Source organism: Emydura macquarii, unplaced genomic scaffold (genome assembly GCF_026122565.2).
Source record: "Emydura macquarii macquarii isolate MOO-44397 ecotype Brisbane River unplaced genomic scaffold, CSIRO-AGI_Emac_v2 contig_2768, whole genome shotgun sequence".
NCBI classification, from domain to species: domain Eukaryota; kingdom Metazoa; phylum Chordata; order Testudines; family Chelidae; genus Emydura; species Emydura macquarii.
The window spans coordinates 30355465-30371381 of record NW_027132905.1 but is presented as its reverse complement, the minus strand read 5'-3'; the positions used below and the strand labels follow the sequence as shown (position 1 = coordinate 30371381).

Sequence of the window (15917 nt, the reverse complement as noted above, 5' to 3'; positions counted from 1 at the left end):
ACACATGCCGCTGCACGCGCATACGCATACACACTTCCACTGCAAGTCTGGGGAGTAGGATCCCACCCTACTGCAAGCCTGAAGACAATTCTCTCTCTCTCTCACACACACACACACACACACACACACACACACACACACACACACACACACACACACACACACACACACACACACACACACACACACACACACACACACACACACACACACACACACACACACACACACACACACCAGAAGCCCTATTTAAGCTTGAAGAGCTCAACAGGCTTAAATAAGGTTATCAGCCTGGGGGGATTGCTGGAAGGCCAACAATCCAAATGTTTGCAACAGACAAAAGACTCCTGAAGTTACTTTTGGACAATGGAGCTGGTTAGCCCATGGAGAATGCTATGGCTTGCAGCCATTATGGCATGATGGATCTACTGACCTTTGCAGAGGAGAGAAATCTCCTCCCACCACACACCAGGAAGCTGATTAACTTACTCAGGTTAATACACAGGAAGGAGGGAAGAGTGCTCCCCCACATGCTCTGCTTCCCCTCCCGCTCTGCTGTGTTGAGTAGGTGCCCAGGAAGAGATCCCCACTCCTGTAACACCTCTTAAATTGTTCATGAAGGGAGCTATTCTCTCTCATATCTCAAGGGACATACAAGGTGGACCTCTTCTGCTGAATACTTTAAGCAGCCAGCAAGCAGAAGGAGAATGCCCAGGTGAATGAGGTAGCAAACATACCATTTTTATGCATTACCTCAATATTAAACATTTTACAAACTCAGAAAATTCAGAGCTAACATTGCACTTGTACAAAAAAATCCACAATTGTAACTCTACCTCAATAGACAAAAAAAGCCAAACTGCATATTTTTGGAGGGATTTCCTTCCCCTTAAGGGACCAGCATTCCATTACATTAAGCTGTCATCAGGAAGCGAAAAACAACATGACTGCAGGAACCAGGCTCTAAGAAGTTTATTTCAAACGAACTCTACTGTCAATTCATTTTATAGACACATGCAAAATACTAGATTTACACTTTGTCACTAGGCACATATGAAGACTATTTCCCAAATGCAAAGCAGACACATGCTCTGCTCCAAAAGTTTGATATTCAAGTACTAAGTATTCTTAGTTAGCTCTACGTAACATTTACATATTTTAATTTAAATGGCTTTTAGTAATGCAAGCTATTTACAAAACACTCTGGCTTAAATTTTCAGAAGTGATCAGCAATTATGGGTGCCCAACCTGCAACACCTTGTGAGACCTCAATCAAAGCTTCTCATGCTAGACACCCAAAAATTACTAGTCTCTTCTCAAAATTTAGGCTAATGTTTGCATATGCAAATGTGCAGCTAAGCAATACATCAAGATAGAAATGCAGCATGGGAACATTCCTTCATTCACTCCTCAACAAAAGTTAGACTAAATCCTAGGCTTTGAATTTTCTTATGTCAGTACTGTATTTATTAACAGAAATCTATTTCAAATAACTTATGGGCAGACATTCTTGAAAAAAAGTTGGACAGGTAGTCCATATAAAACACACCAAAAGATTTCTCTCTCAACTGTTTTCTCTCACTTAAATATTCAACTGAACTTTCCTATGGCAAAATATGCACTTAAAATGAAGCAATACCTCTGAATAGTTTCAAGAATACTGGACACTCTACCAGGGCAGGATGAAGCCATTATTGGAGAAGAATGCTGTGGTTTGTTGAAATGCAACCACAGACAAGAAATTAAACTAATGTTCTCGAAATGCAACAAATTCAAATATAGGAGGTGTGCCTCCAAACTTGTAGTTTTGTAGTGGATAAATAAGCATAGCAGAGAAAAACAGAACAAATGCAGAAACTCCTTTGAATTGCATACAAGAAAGCTACAAGACTGGTAGATACTTCAGTCACTACTTCAAGAGTTCTTAAATAAAAACTGGACTGATCAGCAGACAGGTAGATTGAGGCAGTTTTAGTCTTAATTTCAAGTGACTCTGCAGTTACCAGCAAGGGACTGACCACATATACAGAGTTGCAGTCTATTCTACTCTCAAAGTATATTCATAATACATGAATCCCAATGGAAGTTAAGTGCACACATCAAGAGGAAAACAGACTAATCTTTTACCAACCGAAGTCCTGGAAAAAAAAAAAAAAAAGAAACAAACAAACCACTAAGCCTTAGTGTCTAAGGTAAATATTAGTTACATTTGTTATCCATTATAAGTGTTCAAGTATATTTCAGTTTACTTAATCAGTTTACTTAGATCCATTTTTCTTATTTAATAACTGCTTCAAAAGGATTCCCCCCAGCCCATTTATTCCCAGCCCTCAGATATTGCACCGAAGTCAATTTCTGATGTAATCTATTTCCATGGAAACAATCTTGTGTTTGACATCACTGTTTCCAAGGAAATAACCAATGTAAGAGATCTAGTATTATGACTTAACTCTAGGATGAGGTAGAAACAGCTGAGCCAGGCTGGGATGAAGAGGGTTCAAGTATTTCAACCTGAGGAATTTTTAAAAAACCCCAAAGACAAACCTCAAATTACCAGAAGCAGAGTTAAAACCACGTTTTGTTTAAAACTAATGGGCTTTTTGGGTATGTCTTTTACGTTCTATAGGAGAAGTTGCTTATACCAACAACAATCCTAATCAGGAAGAAAAGCCATCTATTGTACATATTTCAGGTTGAATCTTCACAAAAGCATCAACAACTTAATGAATAACTTCCCCTTCCTGGGTGTGAAGGAGATTCCATTCTTCTTCCCAAAAGGGTGTGCTTTTGCATTGAGGCTAGGGGGAACTGTCACATACTTTCTACTTCACTACAGGAGGAATGTTCATATCACCCTTCTCAAACTCAAGAGAGAAAGGTATGGAAAACAGACCACATGTCTGGTGGATTAGGAGCCAACAGTTTACTCAATATTCTTTATTTATTACTCTGCCCAAAATAGGTCTTGTTTATATTAGGAAAATTGTTCACTTTGAAAACATAATAGTAAATACATTTTTACAAATACACCTTTTCCCAATTTTGAAAAAATCATTGAGAGGGCTGCTTTGATCAACTAATGCCACCTGGACTCAGGTAGAGTAAATAAATCTTTGTAAAAGTGGCTTTTTCAAGTGTGGTCCTATTTATGAGCTATCAAGTAGTTTAGGCCCCAAATGGGATTATTTACATATAACTATCAGTTTTAAGAGAGTCCAGTCACCTCTACATAACCATTTAACAAACTTGACAATACAAAAAAAGAGGGTTTAAAAATATACAAACAGAACTGATAAGCATAGCCCTGTCTAGCAATTCAGCAATCTGTTCCCCACCCCACCTATATGCTTATGGCACACCAGAGAGTCTTGATATTTAAATACTCCACATTCAAGTCACCTTCCATATAGAAATTTGTAGCTTGGTGACGAGACCATGCTGAGCTTTCCCCCTCATCTTGTGCCATTTTGGGGGCCCTGGCTAGTAGGCAGTAAAGCTTTTCAAACCTAGCACATAAACATTTACATGTGTTCTGCCACTGCAGAGCCAGCAAATGATGTATAGGCTAAACCCTATTCCAGGAGTTGTCCTAAAAAAAGCCTATTCCAATGTACAAAGGAGCTCCACAATCCCTGTGCTAAATTCTGCTCCCCCAAAAACTCAGCAACTGGTGGTAAAGAGGTTAGAAACCTGAAAGTGCATTTCCTAAAAAGTTAAAAATTAAGATTAAAATACAATTGGTAAGTAAGGTGCCGGTTTAACTGCAAACAGCTTGAATGTCTACTTAAAGGATGGCCTCTCTCCCTATGCTATACTGTCACAGTTGCAATTAGCAGTATGGTCTGGGATCCCCTTCATTTAAGGCTAGGGGCTGGTGGTAGACCATTCTCTGCGAGATGCATTCAGCTCCAATGCCGATCTCCTCTCTCTTTCAACTGAAACAGACCAGATTTGTTAGCCTTCCAGACACACTAATATTTATCATTTTATTAAAGCTTCTGGGTAGGGAGGATATCGATGGGGAAAGAGGTTTCATTAGGGACTTTTGATTTCTGTAGTTGAGAAGTGAATTGTTGAGGGGTTTTGTTTTACTGGAAGCAATTGGGGAGGAGTAACTAACTTATGGGCCGCATAGAAACTTTCTGCCCATGACATATGTTAAAACCATCTCAAGGACATACTTTGTTAATTTAAATGCACAAAAAATATACATTTAGGGCAAGTGTTTTCTATTTTCAAATAGAAAAAAGGATTTTAGAGGAGGGCCAGTCAATGGACCTAGTTACACAGTCAAGTGACGATCAGAGTTTTGGGCCAGCAAAGATTGCAACACCTACCTATCTACCACACTTGTCTCAAAAGTTAAACAGGATGGTTCTGTAAGGAGTCATGATGAGCCCTGCTTAGTCAGAATTATGGGATACTGTTGATATGAAACAAGGTCTTGTGGAGGAAGGGTTTAAAAAAGAGGAATATTTGAAGTTTCCACCAGCCAAAAATGGAATGGGGAGAGGAGAGCACGAAAAAGTTCTTATCACAAAACTACTGAAAAATAATGGTACCATTTATAACATTAATTTGTTTCTTAACATGATTGCATGGTATTAACACATACTACATCCAGGAATATGACACTTCTAGCTATATTTTGATAGATATAATATTGCAAAAAAAATTAGAAATATTTATATAAACCACAAGTAGTTAGGAAAATGTTATACCTCTAATTAATATTAAAACTGATTATTAGGAGGTTATAGATGAAAAAGGGAAACCAAAATAGCATGATCTGTTTTAATCTCCAAAATTTCAAAGATCCTACAGTTCCTCCAAAATTAGGCTAAAAAAATTCTTTACCTTTATGACCACAAATTGACTGGTTTAACCATTAAAGGAAGGAACCTTCCACCCACCCCCAGGACTGTATCTATTGATAGAACAAGTTTTTGCTTGAACTGTGACCCCCCTACATTCCTGATATCACACATTCACCTCAAACTTAGAGGTAGTTAGACACGGTGGGTGAAGTGTTATCTTTTATTGGACTAACTTCTGTTGGTGAGACACATAAGCTTTCAAGCTTACACAGAGCACTGCATACTTAGAGGTAGTGTAGTTTTAAAAGCTGGTTTGTGGATAAGAAGGGTATTACATTGAGAATAATTTATAACAAGAGAGTCCAACTATTCTTATAATTTAGACTATCACAGAAGCTGAAAAAATCATACTGTCAATGGTAAGGTTTCAAACAACAGGTTGTCCTTAACTCTTACATGTATCAGTTTTCAAATACATAAACAATTTTTGGTAGATTTCCCATATTTACAAAGAAATGTGATTAGTATAATTCATTAATTGCTAAAATTTCATTTAATTACCTTATCCCCCATCCTGCAAATGGGTACTTCCATTAGTAGGACAAGAGAAAAAGGTTACAGGAGATATGGACTTTGATAATGTTGCTTCAACCACCACCCAATCACTTTTGAAAATAAAAAAGGTCCATATTAGGACAATGAGAACTTACTCCCCAAAACAGTGCTTTTGACTTCAGCTCATACCACTGAGAACTACCAGGAATTCCTCATAACAGATACAGAAATTACATTTATTTCCTTCAGGTGAAAATTTTGGAGAGAGAGGGGTTCTTTAGTGGGGGGGAGAAGGGGGAAGCCTTCCTCCCACCAAAAGTCAGTTTCTGAAGTCAATCAAGAAGAAAAATGACAGCCATTTGTCATATGTAAGGATAATCTTATGTCATGGAGGTAATGGACTCCATGACTTCCAGAGACTTTTTGTGACATTTTCTGCTTCAGCCCTGGGGCAACAGGGTTGGAACTGTCAGCCGCCATGGGTGGTGGGGGGACCCAGAGCCCTGAGCCAGCAGTGGACGGTCCCTACAGATCCAGCAGCTGCAGCAGGTGCTGGACATCCCCCATCACAGTGGGGCTCAAGCTCTCATCACCCCAATCAGCCCCATTTTCTCACAGTTACTTTTAATCAAAGTCAGAGACAGGTCACTGGCTTCCATAAATTTTTGTTTATTGCCCATGTCCTGTCCCTGACTTTGACTAAAAATAACCATGACAAAATCTTAACCTTAGTCATATGCAATGCTTTTTTGTCCAAAATATCTTCTTGAGTGTAAACTGCATAAAAAAATCAGGGTGGAATGATTTAAATCACTGATTCTAATAATTTAAATGAGCAAACAGGAAGCCTTAATTTAAATCATTAGTGCTAATCATGTTTTAGATTTGTACTTTGAACTTTTCTTTAGGAAAGTACCTATTCTCATTGGTTGGTATAAGCATTCAGACATGTTGATTTGCAACTAAATATTGTTTTTACACTAAATTTGATACTTTTTGCTAACCAGAAAGATTAATATAGTGTAAGCAATTATATAGCCTAACACTTATTCAAGTTCTTAATTTTTAATTATTTTAGGTTAAGAAATGTCATTCACCATTTTCTATTTACTAGTTATTTTTACTCATGTGTGTCAAGCTGCTTTTATATATAAACTGGAATCAATTAAAAATGTATAAGAAATGCATCTTAAACTATTTTGAATAAACTACCTTAACTATACTGTTCCAGAGGCGTAGCCATGTCAGTCTGTTTTTAGCAAAACAGCGAGAGTCCTGTGGCACCTTAAAGACTAAAATTTATTTGTTATCACCATGAAAGCTTATGCCCAAATAAATTTGTTAGTCTTTAAGATGCCATTGGACTCTCGCTGTTTAACTATACTGGATACTCAAGAAAAAATAAGTTTTATCAAAATATGTTTTGCATTTCAAACTCACTCATTTATTAAACAAAAGGAAATATTTATAATCAATGAAAATCTGTCCCATGGTGACCAGAAATAAAGGTACTTAAATACGAATGCAGACTGGGATTCTCAACTGCTTTGGCACTACTGAAAATATCACTAGGCATCTACTTGCATCTTTAGGTGATTAAATACCTTTGGAAGCCTGCCCTGACATCCTTCAAAGTACTTACACATTTGTGAAAACATAAATAGCAGTATTTGATGTTACTGAAAATAGATAATGCACTACATGACATTGTGAAATTTATAAAGCTTGAAATGGCCTCAAAAATTAGATGTTTAATTTTATGCTGAATCAGGGAGAACACAGCAGCACCCTCTAACTCATTAAAGTTTATAGAGGACTCATTGATGAAGCTTTTTTATTTAAATTAATAGACTATATTAGTTTAAGCCTTACCATGGGTTGTCATTTCAGATTTAATTTTGAAGGGTTTATTTTTAAGAAGAAAACTATTTAAATAAAAAAAATCTGATAAAAATCCCATTTTATTTTTTAAAATCATTTTTATCCACCCTGCAAGAAATCCTTAAGTATTAAGGATGATATGGGGTGCCTCCCATAGAGACTCCAAATGCTACTTATTGTAAGAGGTAGGTTGTGTCCAATTTGTAATTATGTAAATATACCCAGAGGCTTATGCAATAGATACATTTTATACATAAGGCAATTCAGCTGTCAGGCATCCCGCTCTGAAAAGGGATGCAGACGGACTAGTAGACATTCCACACACAGAGAGTGGATCAACTTCAATTTCCTTTGAAGAATCAGGACTCCATAACTATGAACATAAGAGGCCTGCATAACTTTTTTATGCTCGCAGTCAGATGCCACTCTGAGTCCTAAAATCTTTGAGTACCTTTATCATTAGAGATTACCTTTTTCATTTTATAATAGTCAGTGAGGCACACAATATTGCAAAAAATTCAACAATCATAGTCCTTTACTCTAATTTGGCACACCTATTTCTGCAGCCCAATATTCCCTTTTAAAAAGACAGACTTCTGTTAAATAATTTGATCAATGTAATACTGGTGAAAGGTAACAGACTCACATACTGATATCCAGGGATCCAATAGTCTTCTATAAGCAAAGGATAGGTAGCCTAAACTCCCTGCCTCCCCCACAATACACAAATACCAATGCACCTGCTACTTAATCTACAGGGATCACAGCTTGTATCAAGATGATGGAGTGAATCATGGATATTAAACTATCACACCTATTAAAGCCTCAATAGAATCCACCTTCAGCGATGGCAGTTCACTTGGAACTAGATTAACTCATTTAAAATAGGCCACAGCAGCTTGCAACCACAAACCCAGGCCAAGGTTAAGATAATATGAGAAGCTTTTGACCTTCATTATTGTTACCAAACCTGTGGGCAATCTGTGGTGATTCCAAAGTTGCACTTATCATGGTCAACATCCTTTGGTGGCAATGCCTTCTGTAAGTACAGGAGAATTACAGCTTCCCTCTTAATTTTTTCAGAAGTAATAACCAAAAGATTTTCTACTTAATATGATTCCCATGGATTATGCCTGAATCATCTGTAATTGTTGACCAATTTGCACTTGATGTATTTTTACTGGTGATCACAGGTCTCAATTTCCTAAATCGCCTCTAAATCTCACCTTATTAGCCTTCTCCATAGTTCATCTGCACCTCTAGTTTCAGAAGTATTTTCACATTTCCTAATGGTTCTCCTGTCTAGACTGTCCCTTTGAACTCCAGAACAAACAAATGTGGTCACAAGGGGTATGTCTCCACTGCAATTAGACACCAACGCTGGCCCATGCCAGCTGACTTGGGCTCACGGGGCTCAGGCTAAGGGACTGTTTAATTGCCATGCAGACACTTGGGCTGGAGCCCAAGCTCTGGGGCTCTCCCCTGCAATTAAACAGCCCCTTAGGCCAAGCCCCGTGAGCCTGAGTCAGCTGGCATACGCAGCCGTGAGTGCCTAATTGCAGTGGAGACATACCCAAAGTTTCCTACTCTTTCTCCATATGTACTGTTTCTTGGCCTGTGCTGACCCAAAACTAATTCATTCTCACTATTTCTCCTTCCTCACCTAGAGTTTTTCCACTTCTGGCACCCATCTCCTCTGCCACCATCCATACAATAAATCCTTTAAACAACTGAGACAAAGGTTATACCTAATTACTGTTACTACTTTAGAGGCTTCCTGATCCCCACCCTAGCTGGTTTTTTCCATTAAGTGTCTCATAGGATGCAGAATAATGCAGAAAACAGGGCAATGGAATCGGAGTCAGGAGGTCTGGATTCTATTCCCAGCTCTGCCACTGACCAGCTGAGTGACTATGGGCAAATCACATCACCTTTGTGCCTTAGTTTCCTCATCTGCAAAGTGGGGATAATATTTCCATTTTAAAAGCACTTTGAAATTTCATAGAAATACTGTAAGTATTATTTATCTTGCCTTTATGAAATTTTATTCCTTTTTTAAACCTGTATTTGTTTTACACTTTTGTATTTCATTTTCTGCACCTCCTTGATGATTTTATTGGTTATTTTCTCCATCTGCCATTGACTAATCCTAGTTATTTATTATATTAAAAATCATATCAATACAATAATTCAGAATACTGCACATGCACAAACACGGCTTACCATTTCAGTAAGGTTTCCTTTTTAGAATTATAGAAGCCTACTACAGAAAAAAAGCTTAAATCAGGGGGACATGACAAATATTCATTTTATGTAGAGTATAATTCCAGCTATCTGACTTCCTTTTATCTGAAAGTTGTAGTTACCCAAAGCCATGTCAGTTATAGAACAATTCCATCTATCCAAAACTTTTGGATGTCACCCAGGCCATTTGGATAAAACAGAAGCACACTATTTATTTATTTTTGAACACCCCTTTAAGTGCTCCCTAATTCCAAGCACTGGTAGTACCTCAAAGCATACACCCAGTTCAGTGACTCATGACACGAGACCACAGTTCAGACACTTGCTGGGTTTTCAAAGCTGTCTAATTCAAGAGCTGCAATTTTCCATCCCAAGAGTTTTATAGTTGCTTCTTTGGGACAGAGGACACCAGCAGCAGGTGCCTCTAATATTCTCCTACAAAAAGGAGGCTAAAAAACAGCTCCTCCTGAACTGTGTCAACCTTGTTCCATAACAACCTAGCAGGGAATCACAGTCACAAGTCTCACTCTTCTTTGTCATGTTTCCTCCATACAGTCATCTCTGCCCAAGAGAGAGTACAGGTAACGAAAGCGCATTCAGAATTATACTCAGGCAGAACCAGCAGACCAACCTATCTATGCATGTATTCTGGAAACCTCTGAATGTTTGTTTGGCATCACCTTTTAAAGTGTTTTAAACAAGAAAGTTGTTCTCGTGTAAAGATCTTATTTGTTTGTACAAAACTCCTAATCTTTTTTGCCCTCAACTGTAGCTTCATCATAAACCAACTACAGGCATCAACTATAAATAGTACTTTGCCATTATGTAGCCTCATTCACCAGAGGATCTCTACAAGGGTGTTTAACAGACACTAAATTAGACCCCCACATCCCTTGAGATGGAGAAGTAGGTAACTAAGGGTACATCTACATTGCAAATTAAGGTAGGCATACCCCCACTATATTTAATCTAGCTGGTGTAGGTAATATTAGTGAATATAAAGGGGCATGGACTTCAGCACAGGCTACTCATCTCAGTACAAGCCTGCTGGTGACCCTGGTATGTACTCTGATTACTGGCCCATGCTGAAAACCTTACCACCACAACTCATGCTATTGTTACCCACACTAAATTAAAGCTGGTACAGATTCACATACCCATGCTATAATCACTGCTTAATTTCCAGCATAGATATACCCAAAGAAGATAAATTTCCAAAGCAGAACCTGTGTCAGTATGATGGCATCAATACCAGAACAAAGATACCTACAGAGATTCTGAAATGGCTTGTTTAAGATGTTTCTTGATTTCATAATTAGCTGACAGATTCTCAGAGTGGTTCTCACTTAGACCTGTGTTTTGTAAACACTGCTGTAAAACACAGATATACTGACATGAAGGAGCAGACGTGGAAGGCTTGATACATGCTAGATACCAACAGAAAGGCAACTGGTAAGTTTTCCTTAGCTAGTGGGTGGAGGAGAATGCAAGTATTTTACAAATAACCCCCAACCCCACCGGAATACATTTCAGATTTAATATTTACAGTAACATGAATGTTTATGGCAGTAACCTCAAATTGACACCAGGTTCTCACACACAAATTGTACCAGTTTAAATTAGAATTTAAGAACTGTTTAGATATCAATTCAGCTTAATTCAGAAAGCTATAACCAGCGTGTTCACACAGGGGTTTGCACTAGTTTAAATAAACCAATTTGACTAATATGTATTTTTTATTAAATGAGTGCAGCTTTCATAGTTGAACAAGGCCTCAGTTCAGAATTCACCAGGCCTGGGAGTGAGTGGACACATGCACAATGGAGTGCCTAGACACCAGAATAAGTACTGGGCCCCTCCTTCCATCCCTCCAAGTGAAACTGTAGAGAAGTTCAAGCATCAATTCACTCTAGGTCTCCAACCCTGGTGTAAGGAAAAATCAACATTTATTATATTGATTGCACCTTTTCCCTCTTGCAAGATGTGCAGGGGTTGAGAAGCAGCAACACATGAACTTTGGATACTAGGAACCATCTCCTTGGGTGGAGGTAGTAGTGATAGGTAGGAGGACCTTGAAACTCTCCCCCTCCCCAATTAAGTGAGGAGGGAAATTGAACTCATTCCCCCACCATAGTATCAGTGGGTGGTGATGGCAGATGAAAGCTTGGATTGTTCTTCCTTCCCTAGACAAGCTGGAGAAGTGTTAAATGAAGTTTAGAACCCCACCCCATGCCCCCCAAAGTAGATGTTGATGAGTATACCACACACACATACATTCAAATTATACACCTTTTTCAGAGATTAGAGACTGGGATTACCCCCATCCTTTTTTGGAGGGAGGAAAGGAGTGGGAAATCCCTCCTCACACCAAAAAACTAAGTACTGGGAACCCCCACACCTCCTTCTGAGTTCAGGATAACAATAAGTGGGTGCTAGGAACTTCACACACTCCTTAAGACTGAGCACAGAGGGAGGATGGGTGCTGGAAAACCTCTTCTGCACTTCCAGACTAAATCAGGGGGGCCGGGTGCTAGAAGCCACCACCCTCCTACACTAGATGAAAGAGAAGCAGAACACTAAGCCACTCCCCCACCCATACCATCAATCTGAATATACAAAACGGGGTGCTAGGACCTCTCCTCTCCGAGACTGGGTGCAGATGAGGTGCTCAAATTCCCTCCTCCCAGCCACTGGGGACTGGGCGGCTGAAACCCCCACCCACTCAGAGTGGCTGTGGAAAACAGAATGGGGAAAAGGGATGCTTAAACCCCAGGACTGGGTCCACAATGGAAGAGGTTGGGTGCAGAGCCCCGCCCCCATTCCGCGGGCACAGAGCTGGTGGCTGGGACCCTCCTCCGCTCACGCCGCCGATTAGACGCACGCACAGGGAGACGAGCGGTTGGATGCTGGGAGGCCCCCGCTCCTGGGGGCCCAGACGACAGAGCACTAGGACCCTCGGGCTCGCTGTTGGGGTCTGTACCCCATTGTACGGAGCCGAGAGGGTCGGGCCTGGAACGCCGCTGCCGGTGGGAGCCGGCCTAGGCCTGTCAGGAAGCGGCTGAACGCGGAGAAGCCGAGCCCGGCCATCGGTCTCTCACCTCGGACACCTCGTCCTCGTCACTGCCGGAACCACCGCCGCCCCCACTCCTCAACACGGCGGCCGCCAGCTTGAAGTCGAGGGCGGCGTCTCCAGCGTCGGGCGCTCCGGGGCCTCCCGGCCCGCCGGGCCCGGCCTCCCCGAAGAGGCGCACGGCCCGCAGCCCCAGCGGGGCGGGCCCGGCCGCGACAGGGGCCTCGACGGTGGGGGGAGCGCGGGGAGTGACCGAGTCTATCTCCTCATCGCCGACAGGGGCGGCGGTGCCGTCCGTGAGCATCGCGCAGATCCGGGACCGCCGCTGCTCTCACAGCCCAGCCGTCTCCGTCCCCTCACAGCACCCGCAGCTGCAGCAGCGCCACTAACTTCTCACACCCTAACGGCACTAGGAGCGCAGCACCGCCTACACCGCCCGCTTCCACGACTCTAATTGGTCACGCTCGCCCTGCGTCTCATCTCCATTGAACAAAACTCCTGCCACTCATCGTCTCGTCACGCGCTCCCGCAGCATGCTGCCTTGAGAGCACACGCCGAGGCGGTTTGTACTTGCCGCCCCGCCCCGTTCTCTTTCGGTCTCTTCCTGAACTTGCGGAAACCCGAGTGGGCAGCTGGCATGTCAATCAAGCCGCTCCCAGGGGAAATCTGGAGACTGATTGGACAAAATATCCGTCGGTCAACTTTAATTCAAGATTTCCGGACTCTGATTGCTCAGATACTGCATCAGTCATAGCCCACAGCGCTTGGCGCCGGATGATTGGCTTGTGTCCCAAATCCGTCACACCCTCCCCTTTGACCCCTTCTGAAGGTCTCGCTCAGAGACCAGGCTCCGCCCCCTCTTATGATTGGAAGATGGGTGTGTCTGTCAATGATAATGACCACCCCCTCCCTGCCCAGCGGCTCGCCCCGGCCCAGTTTACAGCGGGGATTTGATTGGATGAGTACAGTGTCGGTCACTCAATCCGCAATTGCGTCTGCTTAGTGCTTTCCTTCCCCACCCCACCCACCCAGAGTGTAAACGGCCTCGGCTGACACCTGCCCGGGTCCCTCCCCCACTCTGCGGGGCCCGCCCACCGCTATGGTCGGCCCGGACCCTCCTCCTACTCCCAGATGCGGGGCGGCTGTTCTGACACCCACGTGTCCCCCACCGTGCCAGGAGTGGGCCCGCGTAGGCCCTGCCCTGGCAAGCTGTGGCCTGTCGTCGGCCCCTTCGCATCCCAGCTGTGCCCCCGAGCTCCCATGCGGCTGCGGCGGGAGCCAAGACTGGTGGTGAGGCCTGTTCAGCGTGGGGAAGATCCCCAGGGGCGACGGCAGGCCGAAGCTGTGTGAGCCTGACCCAGAACCAGCCCACCATTCGGAGGTGGCCCAGGCGGGGCAGACGCACAGTAACCGCTGTTTCACTCTATAACTACTTGTTTTTTAACCTGCCCTGCTGGGAGAGGGAGTGGTGCCCAGCCTTGAGAAATGCCTTGGTGTGGTGCAGTGCCACTTAACATCTCCTTCACCTCTTGCAAAGTGCCTGGGTATTTTCTGCTTCACTGCCACATTGGCCCTTACTAAGCCACTATTCAGCTCTCTGGGTTTGACTCTGAAACCTAATAATGACACCTTGCACAGGAAGATTATCCTCTCTCTGTCCCATTACTGATCAGCGTAGAGGGAGCATCCAGTCAGTGCGCTTTTCCACCATTAGCCACACAAGGTGAAATCTTTAACTGGATCAACTTTCCATTATTCTGATGTAGTGGGTTACAGCCCACAAAAGCTTATGCCTGCATAAATTAAATTTGTTAGTCTTTAAAGTGCTACAGGACTTTCGTTGTTGCTGTGTACAGACTAACACAGCCACCCCTCTGGAATTTTTCCATTATTGTTGGACATGGGGGGGGGAGCCCAAGGAGGCAATGGAAACAGTTGCTCTCCATCAGTTTAAAAACCACCCTCTCCTTTTTTCTAGATCTCAGTGCCTGTTTTGACTGAATTTCCCACAGGATGGAAGAGACAGAAATGAGTTGTGTCTGGGCTTTTTCCTGGCTCAGAAGTTGGAGAGAAGTGACTGGCAGCTGAGTTTACTTCCTCAGAGGAAGCATATCTACCAGCACTTCTGGTTTAGCAAGCTCTCAGCCAAATTTCTGTCTTTAGTCTGTCTTAGTTGCCTTTTTCTCCTAGGGATTCTGACACGTTGGAGCCATGCTCTTGTACTTCTAGTTCTCACTACCTCCTGGCAGTTGGTTTGCCAGGTAGGCCTCCCTGCTGCAGCACAGCAGTGTAAAGTAGCAGGAGAGTCATTCCATCAACCCTAACCAGCAGGAATCATCCCCTCCAGGTTTAGGGGGAGGGAGAAGGAGACGAAAATCTGTGAGAGAGGGACAGAAGGAAAACTCTTTTCTAGTATGGTTCAAAGGAGCCTGCATTATTAAGAGTAGAAGGAAGTTATGCCCTACTGGTTGGAGCACAGCTGTGCCCCCAAAAGGATGGGCTACATCAGGTCGCAGTTTGGTAGCTGTCAAAAGGCTGAGTTCTTGCTGAGGACACAACTGTTATTGTGTTTTTCTTTGTATAATTGCATCTGGAAGAGACTGAATAATTGGATTTACTGTAAACTGCCCCTGGCAGAAAAGGAACTTGTTTAAAAGGGACACACTCTGGTTAAAAAAAATGCAGTATATCTGTATTTACCTGTGTTAACTGATGACAACTTGATAACTGGTGACATCAACAAGTTGATGACAACTGGTGACCAAAACTGCACTACTTTTTCAAATCTCATGTACTTGTTACCGTTCAGGCCATTTAATCACTTGTTAAAAATTCAATTACCTTGGACAATAGAAAATAGATAAATCAGGTTCACTTTTCTGTTTAGTCAGTTTCCCTTTGGTTCCAGTCCCCAAGTATAGTGCAGTTGTATTTGGAGAGCAAGCACTGCAGGAAATCTTGAAAGAAAAACCAACCCCACCACCTTGCCACATCCATGACAACATTCCCAGTGTGGAATTTTGTAAAATCTCTTTTCCAAAACCCAAATGTTTCAGGTTATGTTACTTTAAGGCTATTTCAGCCTTGCAACAGAGCTACATTCTGCCTCTCGCCAGCATGGCCAACAGGCCAGGCACCTAGAGTCCTCCCCAGGAACTCAGCTAGAATTCCTCTCAGGGATGCTGGACATGTCAGAGAGGCAGTTCCAGCACTCAGGGAGAGCACAGTATGCTCCACACTCTGCACCTAGATAGCTCTGCAGGGTGTGTTATGGCACAACAAGGAGAGCAAGCAGTAGAGAGACAGGAGGCCACGTGACTGTGTGTGAGAATAATGTTGGTGGAAGGTGC

At 42.5% G+C, this 15917-nt stretch overlaps 1 protein-coding gene across 21 annotated transcripts in view; it reads right to left on the bottom strand.

The window, feature by feature from the left end:
• ANKHD1 (ankyrin repeat and KH domain containing 1) overlaps positions 1-13084 on the bottom strand; it is a 209125-nt gene extending 196041 nt beyond the window's left edge. For 14 of the 21 annotated variants that reach the window (XM_067566860.1, XM_067566853.1, XM_067566862.1 and 11 more), the window contains exon 1: positions 12596-13058. In XM_067566860.1, the coding sequence (XP_067422961.1) occupies positions 12596-12871 (276 nt within the window). In that variant the 5' untranslated portion in view covers positions 12872-13058. Of the gene's footprint in view, positions 1-12595 lie in introns of all 21 variants that reach the window. The other 7 variants (XM_067566869.1, XM_067566873.1, XM_067566852.1 and 4 more) reach the window with 4 other exon arrangements.
• Between the last annotated feature and the right edge of the window lie 2833 nt (positions 13085-15917).